The following is a 21,917-nucleotide window of genomic DNA, read 5'->3' on the forward strand; positions in this document are numbered from 1 at the left end:
AATCATTTACAGTTTCACAGCATATGGAGTGGCCATACAGCTTCTGATGTGAGTAACATACAGTGTGTAGAGAGCACACGTTTCCAACCCATCCACCCACCACTCATACAATGGGTTTTCAAAGCTAATACTAGATTCAGCTACGTAGAAAGCCTGGAAAATGTTAGGGTACAGCGTTGGGTGTCGTACAACACTGTCAGTCACAATGGGACAAGCTAAACTACTTTAATTTTCAATCTAGTATTTCTAGTCTACCTGCATTATTGCATTTATACGCTTTTTTTTTTTAAGTCAAAGTAAATAGAATACTATATGGGAAAGGAAAAATTCTTGACTATTTTAGGATTTGAGCTGCAGCCCATACAAAGTGTCCATAGAAGCATAGACAAGATTATAAATTCAACAAGGTATAAATTAGCTGTATAGCTTTGTGTGTAGGTAGGTGTCCATTTCCCTCCAGGAAATGTGTCTAGCAGCATATTGTTTCTAAAAGCAAAAAAAACCCAAACCTGTATGTTGAACACAGGTAAATATGTGTAAGTGACAAGCAGGTCTGTTTGTACAGGGAAGAAATCAAGGTGTCACTCTGAAAATTACTGTCATTTGGAAAACACGTTCAGGGGCTGACTCAAAACCCACCGATGTCAGTGGAAAGATGCCTGTGGCTTCCAAGGTAGCAGCAGGCATTTCCACACTACCAGTGTTTGAACTTTCTATCTGACTTCTGAGGGCTTTGGATCAGTCCCTGGAAAAGTAACAGAATCCAAGCAAACCAAAAGAAAAAAAAAAATCCCCTGTAATCTGACCTTCGAGTTCCCTTTCTACAATTTTAGTTTCTCCACAAGTTTGTAAACAACCTGCACCTACCACTAGAAGAGAGTTGGTTTTCACTGGGGAGTTGAGATTGCACCTTTTAAAGATTTTGATTGAAAGGGTCCTAACCAGTGACTCAGGAAAAGGCACCAGGTTTAAGAAGGGCTGCTCAAAACTTAGTAAAGCCAAATTATTCGCTTGTTGGTTTGTTTTTAACATGACAAAATTGTATGGCACCCTTGTTCTTATCAAATTGCCCCAGAAACTTGACTGCTTGAAGCTGCTGTGGCAAAACCAGGGATACAATGCAGGTCTTTACTGTTGCAAAGATCATTAAAGATTCCTCTCTTCCTGCTGGGAGTTTTAGTACTGTAGCACCATGCGCAGACAGAAAGAACCTGTAACTTTATTCTTGGTATGCTGCACTGGGGCTTTGCCTTATAAGAAATTAAAAAAGAATGGAACGGTCTGTGAATTTCAAGCTGGGAGCAACTGAAACAAACAGGAGCAAGAGTATGTCCATGTTGGTCCAAATCCTATTTAACTCAAGTTATATTTTTCAGAAAAACACCAAAAACCTATTTAATTTGAAGAGCATAGCATCAAAGAGCAGAGAGCATGAGTTCCCAAGTACTGCATGTCAGAGCATCCCAACAGAGCACACACTTTACAAAGCAGCGAGCAGAACTATAGCACAGGGTAGAGCCAAAGCCACACATTTGGAAAGCCAATGGCTACGATCTGTCACACAACTTGCAGGCTTTGGGTATCAGCTTCGTGGTTAGCAGAATGAGATGTGAACTTTCAAGGCCCAGCAGTCTTGCATTACTTTACCAAATGGTGACACCTGAGCAGCCCATTCAAAGGGAAAAACCCTTGCAGTCTTCTGTGTCCTCAATCCTGCAGCTAATGGAGGATAAGAGAGCTGCAGCATGCCCCTGCACAGGAGCCAATTCTTCAAGGCCTGCAGAAATGCACGTCATTGACTTCAGCTGAGAGCCAGTTCTTGAGTACCTCTCTTCTCTGCCTGTATTTTTGGTGCCCCAATAACAGGAGGACTACAGAAGCACTAGCTTCAGCCAAGTGTAGCTTGTGCTCATGCTGTATCAGCATCTCTTGAGCAGACAGAATACCTCACACCTGACTGGCAGGCAGGCTTCAATCCTGAGCAGAGCTTGCAGCCATGCAGTGACTTAGTGACATGGAAGAGCAAGGACAAGAAAGGGACCTTCCAGCTGTGTTTTTCTCATCTGCTGGGCTCCTGTGGCAGACAAGAACACTCGGCATCTTGCAGACTCAGACCCTCAAGCCTTAGCGATTAGGGCAGATGAAAACTTCATACATTCCCTGCCGTGCCACACAGTCTCTGCATTCCCCTTAGGTGCTCGGTGGCTGAACATTGCCTGTATCTTTTGGGTGGGGCTACCCAAAATCTGCCTCAGCCTTCGGGCAGGGTTTCTGCCTAGCTGTGGAGAGGCTGCATCTGCAGAGTTGCCTGGGAAGAAAGTAGGGAAAGGAAGGGTTCCTTTATTTTCCTTTCCTACAGTGCAGTAGCCAAAGAAGCAGTAAAGAATAAGCAATGAATCAGATCTCCAGAAACCAGTGGAGCCATGTAGTTTGTAGCAGTTGAAGCTCTGGCATGAGCAGACAGCCTAGGAATTTGGGCACTAAAAAGGAAAGCAGGTCACAGAGCTGGACTGATGATCTAAAAGAGAAGAGGAAAAAGTCATCATAAAACCCCTTTGCTCCACAGATTAAATTCCCCAGGGCCAGTCAATCAAGGTAATGTGATCTGAGCTAACCGCAGCAAGATGCAATGAAAGACACAGAAAAACAGTGTTAGACAGATCCAGCCAAGTCCAGCTGAATGGCACATGGGGCATGTGCCAAGCCAATATCTCAGTTAAATTGCAGTACCCTCAGTAGCACCTTGCATCAGCATCTGGGCTGCTCAAGTCAAGATAATCTAGCTCAAAGAGATCAACTTTCTGTATAGCTGCCTTCAGTTTGATGAACCTAGATGAAGCACCCTCTCGTTTTTGCCATGTATTCACCAAGACAGCTAAGACATCTTATTCTGTGCTCTTTACCCTTAATGCCACTTAAAAAAATAACTTCCCATTAATGATTAAGTAATAGTTCAAATAGATGAACTTCAGGAGAGAACTAATCTCCAATTGAATGAAGACAGGAAAGGTTTTAAAGAGAACGATAGGCCAAAAACAGTCACTGCAGGACAAGCATTTAGGAACAAATTATGGGCTAAAAACAGAACAGCAATATGTAATCCACAGTACTAGGCAGACACTGCTCACGTTGCTCTCTCCTGACTTCTCCGTAACCCGCAGAGCATAAATCCTGAGTACCGCATCCCCTGACCCAGAAGATTGCTGCACAGGCTTCATCGCTTTCTGCAGTGGAGTTGTCAATCGAGGGCCACTCATAAGACCTAAAACTTGCAGGCAGCCCAGGTCAGATCTTCAGCATCAGAGGATTTCTCCCTGAAAGAGTAAAGGACCAAATACCTCTGGTGTAAATAACAGGGAATATCCTGATGCCAGCCTCCTGCGCTGAGAATTTAACTTAGATACAGAATTTTTATTATCCAGATCAAAGCCAATTCTCTTCATGAAGGGAGGCACCCAACCTGTAAAACAGAACTGCAGTCAGTTTATGAAAAAGATTGTGATGCTGTTGCCTACCCCTACGGAAGATGGCTCTTCCTGGCTTGGGAGATTTCTCCCGGCTCCGTGGTGAAGGGAATAAGACCACAGTAAGATGCTACAAGGCTTGGGAGGGGAACCAGCATCCCTGCTCTAGCATGATGTCACAGACTAAGAGGATTGAAGTGCAAGTGGATTTTCAGTCCTTTTCATAGCAAAGCATGTGGAAAGAGAACGCAGCCTTTCAAAATGCCTAAATCGTAAACTTGCAATTTCCCTTAATCATACAAAGTTGGTTGTAGAAAACTTCATGTCTTTTTCTTGCTTCACTAACCCTTTAACACTGAACAGAGCCAGCAAAAATCCATTTGGAAAAGTCAGTTAGTGAAGGTTAATTTTCATGGCAGAGTTGGTCATTTTTGCTTTTGTCTGAGAAAAAAAATAGATGTGCATAGGGTATAAAAGTTAATGTCCTTACCAAAACTGTTAAGATAATGATGGCATGTACTTTTTTTTTCTCTGCACTGCTCTGTACTCTCTTGTACCCTCGCAGAAGCACTGACTTGAAGCTTTGTGTAGAGCTGATTGAAATTCCAAGAACAGTACCTTTCAAATACATTTTTTCATTGCATTCTTTTGGTTTGTTTGAAAAATAATTCTCTCAAATCTTCAGGACTTATTTTCAACCAATTCTAAGAATAGTTAGAAGGATGACAATTTCTAAACCCCAGTGGCACTTCCAGGAAAGGAAGGGAAATTTTTAAGGCAGAAATCATCTCCTCTCACAAACTCTAGGGTTGTTTTTTTTTTTTAGTTACACTGCTGTTGTTTACACAAATATTAATGTAGGTAATATTACACAAATACACAAATATTAATGTAGGTATAAACATGGTTGTGAGCATGGCTGCCTCAGTGAATACCAGAAAAGACTTTCCTTACACTCAGCAGGACTAAGGAATGTTTTTGTCAGTTTTAAAAAAACCATGCCATCGAGATGACTTTACATTTTACAGTGACCTGCAATCGTAACCCTGGTGCCAATAAGATCTCAAAGGCCTGATTGGAGCATGGTGAAGCCAATGGAAAAATTCCCCTTGTTTTCAGTAGCCTATGGATCAACCCCTAAACTGTGATTCAACAGAGACATAAACCCATTTTTAATTGATCACTCAACCTAACAAAGCTAAGAAGTGCTGCAGGGCAAGCGACTGTTCAGTGCTTTGTTAAGTGTGAGCCCAAAAGGTGAACAGCACCTGCAAGAATGCATTCTTACCCTCCTGAAAATGCTGCTAGGTTATCCTTTGGCTTCCAGATTTGTTTGCCTCCTACTGCAGAACTGTTTGGAATAATGGGACTTATCCATAGCGTATTAGATCGGTAGAAAAAAGCAGCAGAAGTGTAATCCATTTCATCTTTCTTATAGCTAGAAGCATCAAAACCCTTCTACTAACTTGTCCAAGAGAGCGTAATGACATCTTTATATTCAACTAAAACTTATGGCTCCTCAAAAACAGATTGAGATCAGGTGTAGTAATTGAATCTATACTTTTAGTGATAAGCTACAATGTCTGAAGTCAGTTTTGCAAATTTATAATTTATAGACTTTATCAAAAGAGTAAACTAGCAATCTAGATCTCTTCAAATCCCAAGCACAGAATCTGATTAGTTTTAAGCGTTAGTTCATTCTCCCCACGGAGATATCACTAGAAGGACTTCATATCACAAGCACCACACAAAGAATAACATCAAGCAAATAACGGCATGTGCTCAGTACGAGAAAAAGACAACTATTTATTTAGCACAGCGAGTTCAGTCATTTAAGCCTTCTGCTTCGACAAATTTGGTTTCAATCTCGCTTCGATTCTGAGAGAGATGAATTTGCTCTTCTCAGCCTAGTTCTCGCTGGACATTTTTTTCTCAAAATGAAACCACCGCACAGCCTGGCACATTAAGGCAGAACAGGAGGTGTTTGCTAAAAGGATGTCATTTGCAAGTCAGGACTGAAGTGCATTGCCCCAGCTGCGTGCTTAGGAGCTTGTATGGCATCTACGCTTGATCTACCTGATTGAAATCAACACTAGACCCACACTTCAAAAAGCACTACAACACAGTCCAGTATAGTTCAGTATAGTCTAAAAGTGCCGTATGTTAAAGCAAGTAGCCCACACGACTATCCAGGGAGGGGAACAGTATTTTTGAGCTTCTAGCACAACAGGCACATCGTACATTCAGCAGTTCACTAGCCATACATTCTTTGCACTGAGAAGAAACCAGGACCGAAAAGGAATTCAGGTGCTGCATGGCATGATGCGAGTGGCACAAAAAAGACATCACAGACACTTTGTGTGAATGCAGGGGAACAAATGAAGGGTCATCTCCAGGTTGATTTGTTTTTTTCCCCCCAGACTGCAGTAATATAAACATATATGTATGTATACATACATACACAGAATATTCTTCAAGGCAGGGTGGTGTATATACACATACACAGACACAAACACAGGTGTTTTCCAAACCAATCTGCCAAAGAGGTGGGTTCCAGGTAGTGAGTCTGGACAGCAGACAGCAATGTTAAGTGATCACAGCAAGTGGAAAAATCCCTTATGAACAGGACATACCACATTCACTGCCTAGGGAAGGTTCACGTCTGGTTACATACCCGGATGATGAGCTGCAGTTCCATCACCATCTCTGTGGTGTGTTTCTGGATGAAATTACTGGCCTTGCATCTGAATGCTCTAAGAGCAGGGGGGATTTGGAGGTGGACAGAAATGGTTAAGGCCCATGTTGGCTGAGAACTGTTTTTCCCCTCTTCTGTTGCCAAAGGTTAAATCAAGGAAATAAAAACACTCTAGAAAGTAAAATAGGAGACAAATAAAGCAGGTGTTTCTTTTTCCTCCCCCTCTATCTATCTATGCTGGTCAGGGCAGAATAGATAGATGCTATATCTGTAATGTTGTCACACACTGCTAAAAAAAATAATCATATGCCAGGGCTGAGAGAGGGAACAGACAGGACAGGTAGAAGCATCTCTTGAAGACAGGCCTCCCACTTGCAAACAGAAATCACCATCTGAAAATCACCACCCTACTTTGGCAAAACGTGAATCAGAGCAGGGGGGCCGATTTCCCTTCCTCATGAGCAACGTAAGCAAAATTTCCGTACAGCCAAGAGCTTTGTGCTTCAGAGATCTGAGGAAAGGGGAGCCCCAGGAATAGCCATCCTCCTATCCAAACCCTGGTAGTTTGGATACGTTACTCTGTACCCAGCGGGCACAGGCCTCCCAGTCATGGAGATCAGGTTCCTGGCAGGACTGCACTGCAATTTGCTTCTGGCTTGTGCACCCAAATTCCTCTTGTGGGGAACCAGAATGCACAGTTCAGAGTGCAAGCAGGAGCAGGGGGAGCTGGTATGCGATGGGGTCTCTCCCCAGTATGGCAAGAGGATGTGCCCAGGGCACTGTCAGGGTCTGGGGGCTCTGCAGCGCTCTCAGACTCTTGGTGTAGATACAGCAGCCTCACCGTGTCCTCTTGCAAAGCCCTGCTGCAGTCACTGCAAGGGAGCCATGCTGGGACTGCTTCTGAGTTATATTCTCTCACATCTCCACTTTCCAAATACCTTTCCTATTTCTTTGCTATCATTTGCCCTCCCCTTTCCCCCCTAAAAAATAACCTCTGAACATCTGCAAAACAGGATGAGAGGAAATCACTTCTCTAGACAAAAGTGGAGTTATAGAAACACCCTGCCATGGACCCTTCTGCTTCAAACCCAAGAAATTCTCCAGGCTGTGAGTGACACACTGCTACTAGGAGACATCCACAATACAGGCAAAGAGTGCTTTAAGCTACCAGGATTTCACCTGGGGCTGTAGCACTCCTTCCAAAAAACACTGTGAACCCAACATGCCCACCCCCTGTCTCTTGTACTGGTAAAAGTAGAGGTAGACATTAAACTTCAGCTGCATGCAGCCTGTTGTTCATCAGAAGACAGCCTCTGATACTCCCAGAGGCTGTGCACCTTTGGGAACATTTTGAGCCTGGGAAAAAGAGGATGACAAATCTCACCATAAGAATGGCCAGGCTGCATCAAAAGACCTTTTGTTTGGGGAAGCCATATGCATTCAGGAGACCAAATTTGGAGGTAAATAAGACAGATATGAGCCAAGAGAATTGCCAGATCAGGTTACACATACCCACCATCCTATCCAGTAATCTTGCCAGAAGCAGATACTGCAAAGGCAGTACCTGAGGAATGTACACCATTCCCTGGCCCCCTAGCCCTATACCCGCTGAATTTCTACATCCAGGCTCAGTTAAAGACCTATGACTTAGGCTCTTTAACTCACTCCACTTTGTCACAACCTCTTGCTAATCACACTCTAAAACCCTGCCCATTGGCTGCAACTGCTGCTAAGCTCCAGAAACTGCAGTTCTGACCTCATCTAGTCTCTGACCTAATTTAAAAGCAAAATGTAAGGTCTTTTTTGTAACACTTTTTTTGCAGTAGCACAGCAGCCAAGAGTAGTCTAATGAAACTTTCAGAATAAGGAGATCTGCCCACTTCTTGGTGTTAGGGGAAGGGCATCAGCCAATGCACTAAACACCCTCTCTCATCACCTGCCTTCCTTCTCCCCTTCACAGGGTCTGGCTTTAGAGCAGAGGTTCTCACCGATAAAACCAGGCTGTTCCCCAGGGCTGGGAATTTGTTTCCATTTCCAAAGCTTGGAGGAGTCACAAATCCCTGCTACTGTCCCAGGAGGGAGGTTAGAAATCCCCCCAGGACAGACAGACTTCCAGTGCCTTTGAACAGGATTTCCCTGGTATAAAGCAGGTCAGTCTTACTCTCATGGGATCTGAGGTCCTCTCTGCCCCTAAAACCAGCTCATGTCTCCACTTTTTCTACCTCCTCATGCACTGAGAGACCATAGCCTTCAGTGGGAAAAAAAGCAGGTAAAAGGCCTGATCCAAAGCCCAAAGAAATGAACAGAAAGAGTCCAGCTGACTTCAAGGGAATTTGGGCTGAGGCCACAGCATCCTGCAAAGCTCAGCCGAACCTTAGGAAATACTAGATCCAAAACAAAGTCTCTCTATCCCCAAACGCTGCCCATACAACCTTGGTGAGCTGTGGGATCCTGAAGGATCCTGAAGGCTGCCTGCCAACCTGCAAGAAACCAAGCAGATGGCAGTTACTGTCTGCCTGAGGTCGGCATGGGACTTTGCCAGGTATCTCCATGCACTGCTAACTGTGCTGTCGGTCACAGCACAGCCCCTCTGCTCACTCCCCAGCTGGCAGCTCAGCCAGAGAAATAGCTTGGTGTGATGTCCCAAGTTGCATACTCAGCTCTACCATGCTGCAGCCTCAGCCTCCAGCCGCAGCCAGCCTGTTTTCTCTGGGGTACTTTTGAGTTGGGTTTTTAGAAGTAGGTTGATGAGCAGCAGGTACACCAGACACCTATTAGAGATCACACTTTGCTGTTTGGGTCAAGGAGCTTCCTTTTGCCTGCATTTGCCCAGTGGTTCCCCTGCCCCAGAGGTGCTGGATAAATACCAGCCCAACACACAGTGACAGGCAAACTGGGTCTTAGCACTAGGCTCCGTCTCCCCTTACATCTTCTTTACCACAACCCAACTTAAACCAAACAGAAACCAAAACACAAAGCAGGGACTCTGGATGGGATGTAGAACAGCTTGGACTTGAAAACAGGGAACTGCAAGAGAGGTGGGGGTGTCTCCCAGGGAGGACAGCAGGGGAGGGGAGGGGACACCGTCATTTACACCGATCAGGAGAAGCTGTAATCTATACACAGTGGTATAAGCCAAGATATATTACATGAAAGAACACACTGAGTGCATGGAGTTACCCACACTGGGTCAAACTGGCACAGTTGTCTTGAACAAGACTCTTGGAGTTGCAGTTGGTGTTTGTTGTTGACCTATCTAGCTCACTTTATATATATATATAGATATGTATAGAATTTTTCTGCATGCATTTGTCTCAAAAGGAGCTGTACAGCTGGGTTGGGTTTCTCATCCCCACCCTGTCTCGGTCTTCATTTTTTCCGGGCTAGGAACGCCACTCCCACAATCACAGCGAGTGCAGCCACCGCCACTCCTCCGATGATGATCAAGGGCTTCATGTTGTCGAAGATGCTGCCTGGTGACTCCTCGGAGCCGTTTCCCTTGTGGTCAGAGTCAGGGGACTGGCCGGTGGCCTCTTGTGTCTCCGTGGCGGCGGGGCTGGGTTTCAGGTTGCTGTGGTTGTTCACGACAGCAGCATCGCCACCCGCCTTCTTGGTAGCAGAGGTGGCAGGAGCAGGCTGCTCTTTGGGGATCTCCTTCTTGTCTGCATTCGTGGCAGGCCCAGGGTTGGGCTTTTCTGGCTTTCCGGAGCTGGGGACCTTGGCATCGGGTTTGTTTCCGCTTCGGACATTGCCTTTGGAATCCATCCCTACAAGTGCTGTGGGTAGTGACTGGATGCCACGCGCACGGGGCAGTCCCAGCTCTTCTCCTTTGCCCAGCTGCTGGAGAAAGCAGAGGAACCACCTGAGCTCAACCCCTTGGAGTGGTTGTCTTGGGATGATTCTCACACTGGCCGTGTCCTATCTGGACATGATACAGCACCTGGAAGAGGAAGCAGAGCAATGAGAGGTGAGTGAAAGGACGGAAAAAGCCAGTGCCATTCTACCTGGAGGCAACGAAGGAGGACAGAAGACAAAACTGGAAAACTGTTGGCTTTCTTTCATAACTGTGAGCTATATTCAAAGCATCTACTACAGTGCCTGTACCTGCAATAACAAACAAGTTGGACTGACTATCATCTATGGCTGCCACAACTAGGCTCCGTGTGTAATCAAGGCAAGTCCATCCTGGCCATGTATGTGATGCCATTTGTCAGTGACAAGATATACTCATGTCCAGCCAAATAAATCTTACTTTTCATTTGCTCACCACAGCTCCCTTCCTCCTGAGTAAGGAGGGAACATTTTGTTTGATGGGAAAGCAGATCAACAGCTCCTCCCTGCTTCTATCTCACCCTCTACCCTTCTTTTTGCAGTTAAGTTTAGTAAGTGGTTAATATGTGATCTTATGTGATACTCTCCATGCAGATGGGTACGGCAGAAAAAACAGGGTTAGTTCCTCAGTTATAGGTATCAGAGCTACAAGGATTATTGCTGTCAGCATTTCTGGTGGAGCTACAGCAAAATAAGGCAAGCACCAGATCCTCAGCTGGTACAAATCAGTGTATTGACTCCAGTGCAACTGCATGAATTTACTGTAAAGCAGGATCTCACAGTCACTGAGAGATCTCACTCCTGTCTCCTCCTTGCAGTGGTTAGCTGGGCTTGCCTACAGAGCTGAGCAGGATGTCAGACGTACTGCAGGTGATTAGCTGGAGCCATTTTCCCCAGGGAACTGATGAAAGCAGTGAATAGCATGGCTGCATCCAAATAATTCAGCAAATGGACAAAGTTGGCTTCAAAGGGTTATAAAAACACAACAAAAAACATCACGCAGGCAAGCCTCGCTAGGCAGCAGTGTAGGCAGGGTGAGCTGGGAGATGGAGCTCCCATGGCTACACCTCTGCACAATGGGAGGAGAGGAGACGGCCGCTGGGCAGCTTGCCATCAGGCCTCCAACAGTGCAGCACCAAGTCAACTTTGAGCTTGGAAAATAATGAGTAAACAGGAGGCAGCAGTCAGATCTGAGTCGCCTGCTTCATTACCTCCCTGCTGACCTTCAGCACTGCCAGGAGCCTGCCGAGAGCTTTCTGCCTGCTAAGTGAAATATGAGCTTATTAGCTGTCTGGATTTAGAAATAAAGAGGCTCCTCAAAAACCTCAGATAGATGTTTCTTCCAAAGCTCCTTAGAGTGCAGAGCACTCCTTTAATGACAGACAGGAAGAAGGTCCCAGGGTTGCAGCAATGTCTGTGCTGCTGACTGTTCTGGGAAACAGGCTAAAAAATGTGGTGTTTTAATCTCCATCTAGGCAGAAATGCTGGCCTGGAGGGAATCTACTCACAGAAACGCCAGGTTGCCCAGCTTTGCTCTGGACCAAAACAAGCTTGGTGTAGGACAGAAACTCCCCCCTCTCCTGCTTTCCCTTGTAAGCCATCGTTTGATGGCCACCAGCTTCTCCAATGCCAGTCAACTGGAGCTGACTGAGGGAACTGCAGCACCGAAATCATGGAAGTCCACAACTCTCATTCTGCACCAGGCATGGTGACCATGATACCAGTATGCCGTATACTGAAAAGGCTGTCTGAAAGGTTGGCAGTTAGCCTAGCAGAGTAGTCTCAGCTCTTCCTGTAGCATGGAGATGGGACAGGCACTTCCAGAAGGCTTTTCATAGGACCTACCTTACACACCTCTCAGAGAGGATGAATTTTAGCTGGATAGTATTTGCTGAGATGGAGCCTGAAGTCTCCAAAAGGCGTTAGATGATCCAAGCTGGCCAGTTTTGAAATAAAACATTGAAAGGTGAGAGGCAGATAATCTGCCCTCAGGGTTTCATAGCCAGTGTTAAGCAGGATAGTTGCTACTCTTCCCTTAGATTTTCAATTCAGTCTAACTCCAAGCTGTTCCCGTGGAATATTAAAAAAAAAAAAATCAAACCAGCTCTTCACTTGTTTGAAAAACAGCAATCAAATTTCCCTAGCAGCTCTACATGGGCCAGATCTACTTTGAGTGTAAAAAAGCATAGTCTCTGACTGCAGCCGAGCAATACTTACATTTCTGAGTTTGTGATATTAAACCATTTTGGAAAACCAGAACACCACTCTCCCCTCATGCTTCACTGAAGATGTATCATGCACTTGGGCATCTTGTACCGCACAAACCCAATCCCAGATGCTCATCAAGCTTAAGATCTTTGGTCCTGGCCAAGTGCAAGAATATTTTCCCCTCCTTGCTCATTTTGCAATATTTCTGTAGATACCACCTGCCTCACCTTTTCCTTCCTACTGCCTCCAAAGATACTGTTCTGCTCAGTAGAAACCCTATGTACATCCAGGGCTATATTCCTACATGCTGAGGCTGCACACAGTCGCTCACAGGACTCTGCTCTTCTGGTTTGGGAGCAATTTATCCTCATTTTACATCTGGTACAACCATGACACAAAGAAATAGTAAGTGGGGCCCGAGACTGAAGCAGGCTTAGAGGTTAAAGCAGGGAGAGTCAGATTCATCATGTCATAAATATTAAATTACCTGCTCAGTTGCTTTGATATCAATTAGCTGGGCTGCTCACACACTCTCTAGTATTTGTGCAGTTATACTATATGAGCCAAGCATTAAACTTCTGCTGCTTTCCCTAGGAAAGCTATGTGCAGCCTACAGAGATGGTAGGGGTAATGCACGGAGGGGGCAAACTGGCCTCTTTGCTGAGAAATGGGGACCCTCCACAGCCCAGGTACCTCAGTTTATCCATATCCTCTCTCATTCACACCCCTGATTGATCAGGTTTGGATTCCAGATTCCTGGAAGCAGGAAAGCTGGTTTTGCTCAGACCCTATGCTGTGCCATGGAGCCTTGTCCCACAGCCATGCCCTGCACTGCTACAAACAGCTCATTAAAGAATTTCTTGATTTCTAAGTGAGTTTCCACTAAAAGCAATGCAAGCCCCTCATGCAGATTAGACAAGGTTTTAAAAGATGTAGAAACCAAACTAAACCAAAAAGCAATATCAGTAGTTCCTAAGTGCCCACGTGAAAGGGCTTTCTGTCAGTGGTTTTCCATCACGGGAACTAGCCACAGAATTGCCCAGCATCTCTCCAGACCCTTTGGCTTGGTTGAGCTGATGCTGTCAAACACTGCATCTGAGAAGCTCAAGCATCCTTTCTGCCCCCATTGGCTGCAGCACAGCTACCAGAGCCACTGGCTGGGTTAGCATCGTGCTGGCTTGCAGCCATCCATGCTGTCCTCCTCCAGACCCAGGGTGCTCACTCAGCAGCACATCCTCTTCCATCACAGAACTTAACCCCCCTCTGTATGTTATCAACTACCTCCCAAACAGACTCCCTACCTCAGGTACCATTCCCTCTTTCCTTTCACTCTCCTTCCCCTTTCCAGTCCCGTGCTTTTGAAGGCATGAACATGTGCTCGTCTTTAAGCACCGCCATATCCCACAGACTGAAAAGAAAGGTGCTTTCCTCATTTTCAAAAACTAAGTCTGAGCATACTGGTGTGAGGATTTTTTCCCCAGCCTTTGTCTCCTCCTTTTCCCTCATTCCATCACACACAGTTTTTCTCTAATGGCCTGTTTCTCCACCTTTGCTTTCTTCTTTATAGCTGTCACATCTATTTATTCCTCCCTTCCCTCTCCTCCTCAGTTGCTGTCTCTGCCTGTCTACTCATTCCCCCCCTGCCAGCTCCCTCTCTGCCTCCCACACAGACAGCAGCACTTGGGAATAAGGTTTTGTGAGAAAGAGGCTTCATTCCCTCCCTTTCCCCCCCCATGCTATCTCTTTGTTTAACAATCTGTGCCTTTTCAGGAAGGTTTTCACTTGCCAGCAGCTAACCAGCTCTTTCCCAGGCTGGGAAGAGGGAGCAGAGATCATGAAACCAGTGATCAAGGAGAAAAAGGAAAAAAAAAAGCTGTCCAAATTCCTGCTGCTGCAAGAAGCGGCACACAAACACCACAGCCTCTCCTGGGATGGTTCTGGTTGTTGCAGCTCTCAAGGTCAGTGCAGTCAGACTCACCAGTGCAACAAGCTGGCCCCAGCCAAAGCAAGAGGGCCGACATAAGGAACAGCTTTCCTTGGCTCCCTGAAGGGCACCTTTTCTGCCTCCCCCCTAGCAAATTAGCAAATACATCTATTCATCTGTCTCCTGTGTGTGCAGATGAAAGCTGCATCAATCCTGCACCAAATGGAGCAGATGAGTCATTGCTAGCTTTACTGTAACATATCACCATTAGAAGGTCCTCTTCCCTCTGCAGAGACCAGCCCCATCGCCAAGCCCTCTAATCTTCCCCTCGCTGTTTCTAGTTGGAAGGAGAAGCCAGCAACTTTGCAAGACTGAGTGGCTGCTACAGGGTGTGGGGTCTGGGGTGCGGTGGGAAGCTGCACCCCACAGATGTGCGTAGGGTCACAGCAGTGCTGAGCACAGGGCTCATTCATAGGGTTTTTCCCTCCTTCATGAAAAGCAGACCATTTCCACTGGGTCCTCAACTGTCACACTGACAGACTGTCAGCAAGAAAGAATTCAGCCAACACAGTGGGGCTATGTATCTGAACTTATACTTGCAACAAAGGTCTACCCACACACTCCAAGTGTCCTCCAGTGGAAAACATCAGTCTCAGAAATAGCTACTGACCATGCCTGACCTGTACCAATGCTGTGCAGAAAGAGCCAGAGATGGCAGAAAATACCTCATATATCCTCAAGTCTTCTTCCTTACCCCCTAATCTCCCCTTCATTTCTTTGTCATTCCTACCCATGTGGAAAAAAGGCATGAAGGTTTGCCTTTTCAAGGCAAAGAGGAGAGTTCCAAGTACCAAAGCCCTATCTTAAGTAGCATGGCCTGTCTTGGCTTTTGGGCAAAGAATTAAATGGGTCCCTCTTACTAGGCAAGCATTAATGCTTCTTCCAGCCTCATCTCCACTGTCAGCCCCCAAACCCCTTAGGATGAAGCAGCTGAACCATGGCAAAGACCATCCCACAACTCCACATTGCTTGAGCCAGGCATGGTAGCAGTCTGCTTAATTCCCACAGAGTTAAGGACAGAGGTCATCTGCAAGGAGATAAGGTATGCAACCAACCCTGCTCTCAATTCCCTTTGAAATTACATAGCTGGAAGTCAGTGAGTTGAAAGCACTCAGCAGTGCTGGAGGAGACAGCTTGTGCCTCTCAGGACCATGCCCCTCTTTCCTGAAGCTAAGGGAGGACTTTGAACAAGAGAACACAACACCCAACACAGTCCTCATCGTATTCTTCAGTCAACTGCTCTTACGCCAACACAGTGAAAGGTTTTCAGTGTCATGGAGGAAGAACATATGCTGAATACCAATTAATTTCATGTCCCTTTGGCAGGTTCTGTAAGTCTCAGCTGGCATGCCTGCATTTGGTCATTTAAGACCAAACTAGCTTTCTAAGGGACAGAAAGTGGCCCTCTTCTCAGACAGCTTCCCTTTGAGTGTAATTTGCACCTGCCAAAACCAGCTCACAGGATTGAATTACCATCACAGATTCAGGCGCCGGCACCAGCTGGTAGGCGAAGAGCAGGTGATTTTAGACTGAAGTCTGCAGATTTTGTTCCTGTGGCAGACTGCGCACATAAACAGGAAAATTAGAATTTGGCCACTTCAAAGAGGCACCTAAAATACATAACATCCTGAAAAGGGTAAAAAAACCAAAAAAGAAGCAGTGTTCTGACTACAAAAGGTAAGGCAGCTATCCGCTGAAATGACTGGGACCAGGCTGTTAGGAACTGGGGGTGTTACTGGGGGGATCAAGTGCTGCCACAGGCTTCCTACATGACCTTTGCATGTCACAAACTCTCTCCTTCAGTGCAAATCAATGCGATACAGGGGGCTGAACTCGCCAATGCGAGACCCTCAGATGGAAGACAGCGTGGTCATATGGAGTATTACCATCACCCAAGAGGTCTTGGCTGAAGTGGTCAGAGGAAAATCAGCTGGAACACATGGCTGAGGTGAGTTCATGATGTGCTGAGGAACGTGCCAAGCAAAAGGTAGCCTGTTCTGACAGATTAAGGTCTCTCCAAAGAGGTCTGAGGTTACTGGCCACAGGGCAATGCCGGTTCATTGCCACTTGTCATTTTATGGCAAAAGAAGAAATAGGCTGCAGTCAAGCACATTGCCCTGGAGAAGGGATTATTTCAGAGCCACAGGCATAGGGTTTGGGGTGTCCCTCCTAAGATCCTGAGGCTTCAGACCATTCTCACTTCCCTTTCTTCTCCCAAAGATTAGCAAATCTCCCCATGCACCAAAGTGGCTTGGAAGAGAGTTAGGAAAAGGAGGGACTGTGAGCTAAGAAGAGGAGGGACTGTGAGCATGGGCTGAAATGAGCAGACTGCAGAAGGGAGTGCAAGTCTTGGCTAGCTCAACGGAACATCATGTAAGAAACCATCAAAACCCATCTAAAAAAAAATCAGGATTTGTCCCTCCACAGCTGCTAGCTGAAGGCAGAGCTGGAATCACACTTCTGAGTTATTTTAGGGTAGAAATTAAAATCAGCTTGCTGACTCACAGCCAGGCTAGCCCTACTTTTCCCCCCATGGGATTCACCTTAAAAAAACTCACTGGCTCAAATGTAGCACCTCCACTGTCCTTTGAGGATATCTGCCCATCGGAGAGTTTGTATCAGTCATCAGGGCATCCCACCACTTCTGAAAACTGAAGGAGAATCGTCAGTCATGTCTTTTCATTTATGTAGCTCTACTTCATTTTAGTATCTGTTCACCTGAGCTGTTCAGTTGCTTACATCCCTGCCCTCCTTTCATTTGGCCACAGAAGCCCAGTTTTGCCAATTCATTCTCCTGAGATAAGCTTTTCCATTCTTCCAGTTACTCCTGCAGCCCTGCCCCTTGCTCCAGGCCGAACTCCTCAAGTGCCTGCCCAGACTCAGACCCAACAGTTTAGATTGAACATCCCCCTATCTCTTCTGGAAATACTTTGCCTGAGACATCCTAGGATCCCATTCACCTCTTCCACCAAAGCAGCTCATCCTTAGCCTGCAACCAAGCCAGACGGCTGGTGCAGCATAGGGAAGGAATAAACAGTGACTGATTTGTGGGAGGCTGAGCTCATGCAGTAGCTGTGCTCAGTGGGAAACAAGGAGGCCTCATTTTCCACCTTGCTCATTAACTTGTACATACAACAAATAGACCTTTACTCTCCATAAAGAAATACCAGTCTGCACCACCAAAGGTGGCTGAACTGTTTCTCTGGCACGGTGGAGGGAGATCCTTCCCCAGAGCTCTGCCCATCCCGCAGGCGATAGCCAACAGTGGTCATTATGGCTGGTCAGGCTATTCATGCTGGATCAGCAAGTCCACAGAGGGCTTGCATGTGGCATTAGTGAAAAGAGATCAAAGATAGGCAAGGCCTAACTTTTTCCCCCACTGAAGTGGGGAGCTGCTGATGGCTCCCAGGGGGTCAATGCTTGGGCTTTCGACCTTCTTGTCTAACCCCGAAGTAACGCAGCTTGGAGGACCAGACACTGTCCTTTGGAAAGCGTCCTCAGGGGTCTGTGCCCGTTTCATCTGCTGTACAGGGGAGTGATCCGTCAGGGCTGGAAGGATTTGTGTTCAGTCCCCTGCCCCATCCCAGCCTCCTTCTGCAACTGAGCAGCATATCTTGTTTCCCAGTGCTTCAACTCCCCATTTCCAATGGGGACAAATAGCACTTCTTTCTGAGCTGCTGGGGGAATAAACACCTTAAAGGCAGCGAGATGCCAGGCAAGCACCTAAGATAAGTGACGGCAGAGTAGTGTGACTAAGCCTTTTCCCCCCATCTCCAAGAAGTGCTGTGAAGACAGATGAGGTAATGCAGTGCCTCTCAGTAATTCCATAAATATTAAAAGAGCTTTACATAAGGAGCTTGTGCTCGTTCAGCTGTCGTGGGCAGCTCCCCAAGGAGGATTTTAGCTCCCTTACGGTCTATTTTGGCCCCCCACTCCTGACGCAATGCACAGCAAATGTGATAAAACACAATGCAAGCACAACGATAGCAGGAGTTGCTTGTCATAGATGCTTTCAAACAGCCTCAGTGCACCAGGAGCAGGCTGTGCAGGGAGACAGCTGTGTTTGCCAGCCCTCCCAAAGCCAAGCCTTGGAGACAGCAGCACCAAGTTACAGGAAACGCTGTTGACCCACTTCACTGATGAGATATTTATGAATCCTTTTCCCAATCTGTTGTTTGCTACTCCCCACATCCCTCCCCCCCAGCCCTGGATTAAACATTTCCCTCTCAGACAAGCCCTTTGGATCTTGACGTGGAGAGCGTCAGATGCTGGAAGTATTTTAACAGGCAGCAGCTTCAAATCACTGCCACAGGGGGAGATTTGCCAGCAAAGCCTCTGCTCCACAGCTGCGTCAGTCCTGCGGCTGCACTGAGACCCAGCGCTCTCATCACCTGTCCAGCTGGTGCTGGCAATGACCAAAACAGCAACCAGCACCCACACAGCCCCCAGGGCATGGCCAGCCTTGCAGGACCCTACCCCTTGCTCCCTGGGCCACCGAGACATGTCACCTCCCTCCTAGCCTGGGTGCTGCATCAGTGTTCAGAGGCTGGGTTATACCTGGCACCAAGGTGAGATGTGGAAACAGGACGGGCTCCTGTAGCCCAGCAAAACTGGCTTTGCCTTACATCTGCAGAGGGAACGGTTATGGGATGCAGACTCTGGGCATGCCGGTGGGCCAGCAACTGCACAGACATGGGGCAAAGTCCCAGCTTGCAACACAGGTTCCAGTGTCCTCTCCCAAGGCTGCCCTGCCATGCTCCCCACATGGGTGACACAGCATTTCAGAGCCCTGCAGCCAGCCCTGATACACACCCCACCAGCATGAGCCCAGAAAAAGGCTAAACGGCCTTTTTCTACACCATGACTCTGGCAGATGATGACATCTGAGCCAAGCGTCACATCTTTGCAGACTTGTCCTGACCCCAAAGATCTCACTGGGATGGATGTGGCAGACATTTTATTCTGAGAGATGGAGGCAACATTGCAGAGACACACACCATACTCCTGCCAGGGGCTTTACTTTTGTTCTTTTTTTTTTAAACCCAAAACACAGCTCTAACCTACACTGTTCAGGCACTCTGCCTGTACACAACCATGCACATAGCAAAAACATACTTCACATTTTTGTTCTGTTATCTTCTCTCACCCTATGTGAAAATAAAGCAATAAGAACCATGAGAAATGGTAAACCTGACTGACTCTGCCCTTAAGCCTGCAGTATTGAGGGAAGGATGGCTTGCTGCTCTTTCACCCTGCCCTTCAGCAGACCTACAGTGAGCTCCCGTTGCACATTTCCTGCTGCACCGTCCACAAAAGCTCCTTCCAGGGCACCTCACAGGCACAAACCCAGCCATTTCTCTGCAGCAACACAGGCTGAAACGCACTTGCAGTTCACCTCAGCTTCCTGCCCACAACGCTATTAAAAATATACAGGCTGCTGCCAAAAAACCCCAGCCAAGCCCACTCCTTCCCTCCTCCATCAGAGTGTTCACCACGCAAGGTCCCAAAGAGGCAACTCATCACCCAAACCCGGCGCTGCCCGGCACCCTGCACTGGTACGGACACAAAACCAACACAAACCCCTTTCTCATGCCTTGGCTGACAGCTGTCCCAAAACCTGGCAGAAATCAGGAAAGCATTACCAAAACAGCCTTGGGAAATAGAAGATTTTGTCTCAAACTCTCCAGTGGTGCCAATGACATGCTCTGACTGATATCCGTAGGGGTGGGCACTGACTTACACCTAGCACGGACCTGACCTGCTGTCGGCAGAAGTCATGCCTGGCAAGGCTGTACAGCCTGCCTGGTCACCCGCTCAAGTGCCACCAGCCACATTGCAATGCAGCTGGACCAGCTGTGCTCTCAGCCACAGTTTACAGCAAAGCTGTTTCTAGAATTAGAGAGAATCTGAATACTTTGCTGAGATTAGATTGGAAATAGCCAGCAAAGCCTGGCTTCTCAGGGTCATAACACAGTGGACGGGCCCCCAAAGGGGGACTGTCATATCTAAAACAATTTCAGAGCACCTCATTTTGCTGTGCTGTCCTAGCTTTAATCCTGGGTTTGAGCTCCCCTCAGACACAGAATCAAATACTGTTTTTTCCACCTTATAGTTCCATTTTTTGTAGTGGAACAAGTTTGTAGCTTTTACCCTTCAAAAATCATGAGGTGTTAGATCTTAAGCCTCTCCCTGACCAGACTGAGCATCGCTCACCCCAAGACAGAAATTTAGGGGCACAAAGGAAAGGATTTTCAGCCAAGATTACTTTTTTCCATGGCAGCTATTTGGCAGGACACTGGATCAAAGCACCCGAGTAGTTTCGACAGGGAGCGATTCACAAGATGCAGTGGTAGATGTGCAGCCAGCAACGTGAACCACAGAGTCTGAACCCACAAACCTCACAGGCAGGCACAGGCACACATCTGGGTGCATCCTGCGTCCCAGGCTGCTGTGCCACCCCTGCATCCCACCCTGGGCAGCTCTTCTTGTCTTGGCTTTCTGCCACACTCAGCATTTTGCAAACACGCTCATTTTGTTTCTTTATAATGCCTTTCCAGCCCTCCCAGAGCCAGCGATTCAATACCAGCAGCTCTGTGGCACTGGGGGCAAGTTGCTGCATTTAAAGGTGGCACATCCCTTCCTGGGGACAGGCTGGCACCTCCTGTGAGATCAGAAGGGAGGCCACCAGAGCCCAAAAGCCCCAGCAGAAGCTAGCCCAGCAGCCTCCCGTTGCAGCCCTGCTATCAAGAAGCCAATTATTGTTCAAGCTCAGCTTTATAGCTCAGCATCAGTGACACCCCCTCCTCTGTCATCTGGAGGTCCACACCGCTTTTGGCTCTGCTCAGCTGCCTTCCCAGAGAGCTGCTTGCTCCAGGAAGGAGGTTACTGCCACCCTCAAAACACTTGGGTCTCCCCAGGGAATAGATAAGCAATTCCCCATAACATCCATCCTAACGCCCAGGCTGGGGCCATGGGGCAGGTCTCAGTTCTCTGCTCAGCGTGGGGTCTGCGATGCCATCTCAGGAGTAGTGTTGCGGCAGGGTCAGCAAGTGTTTCATGCCTCCTTTCTGCCTCTTGGAGAAAGGTGAACAACTCGCTCCTCTCCACCACAAGGCCCTGCTCTTTACACTGAGCCTGCCAGTGCTCGGGAAACTGCCTTTGGCAAGAGGGCAGATGCTTGCAATTTGGGGTGCTGCTCCCCAAGCAGCCAGGAGCTGGTACCCAGATGCAGAAGGCTGATTTCCTTTCTAACAGATCTATGCTTTTAAGGCCTCTTCCTGACAGTCAGTGGGTCCTGTATCTCTCAGATGCAATAGCCACACGCAAAAATGAAGGAGGGCTGTCTCTGACACAGTAAAATAGCCCCAACCACTGCAGTAAGCAGCAGCAAATTTAACAGCCCTCTTCAGCTTATGGGCATCCTAAACCCATCCCTTCTGACCAAGGTGGGATTGCACCAGGCTTTCGTGGCATCGCCCCCCTTTGCAGCTCAGCTGTGGCCAGCAAAAAGATTACAGAGGCAATTCTGCATGTGCAGAGCCAGGTCCTGAATCTGACAGCCCACAGATCTGCAGGCGTCAGCCTGAAAACTGTTGCTTTGCAGCTGAAATATAAGCAGCCACTGCAGGCTGACGAGGGGCCGATTCAGCACGAGGCAGTGACCTTCCAGGGAGGCTCTTGGCACGCTGTGGGGTAAAGCCCATCGCTTACCTTGTGTGACAAAACCAGAGCGTTC

The 21,917-nt window shown here is 47.3% G+C and overlaps 1 protein-coding gene across 6 annotated transcripts in view; it reads right to left on the reverse strand.

Moving 5' to 3' along the window:
- Positions 1 to 21,917, reverse strand: part of CEND1 (cell cycle exit and neuronal differentiation 1) — a 23,797-nt gene continuing 1,880 nt past the window's right edge. For 2 of the 6 annotated variants that reach the window (XM_072865024.1, XM_072865021.1), the window contains exon 2: positions 3,329 to 10,099. In XM_072865024.1, coding sequence (XP_072721125.1) covers positions 9,529 to 9,924 — 396 coding nt within the window. In that variant the 5' untranslated portion in view covers positions 9,925 to 10,099 and the 3' untranslated portion in view covers positions 3,329 to 9,528. The other 4 variants (XR_012043047.1, XR_012043046.1, XM_072865023.1 and 1 more) reach the window with 4 other exon arrangements.

This window comes from Ciconia boyciana, chromosome 6 (genome assembly GCF_034638445.1).
Source record: "Ciconia boyciana chromosome 6, ASM3463844v1, whole genome shotgun sequence".
NCBI classification, from domain to species: Eukaryota; Metazoa; Chordata; class Aves; order Ciconiiformes; family Ciconiidae; genus Ciconia; species Ciconia boyciana.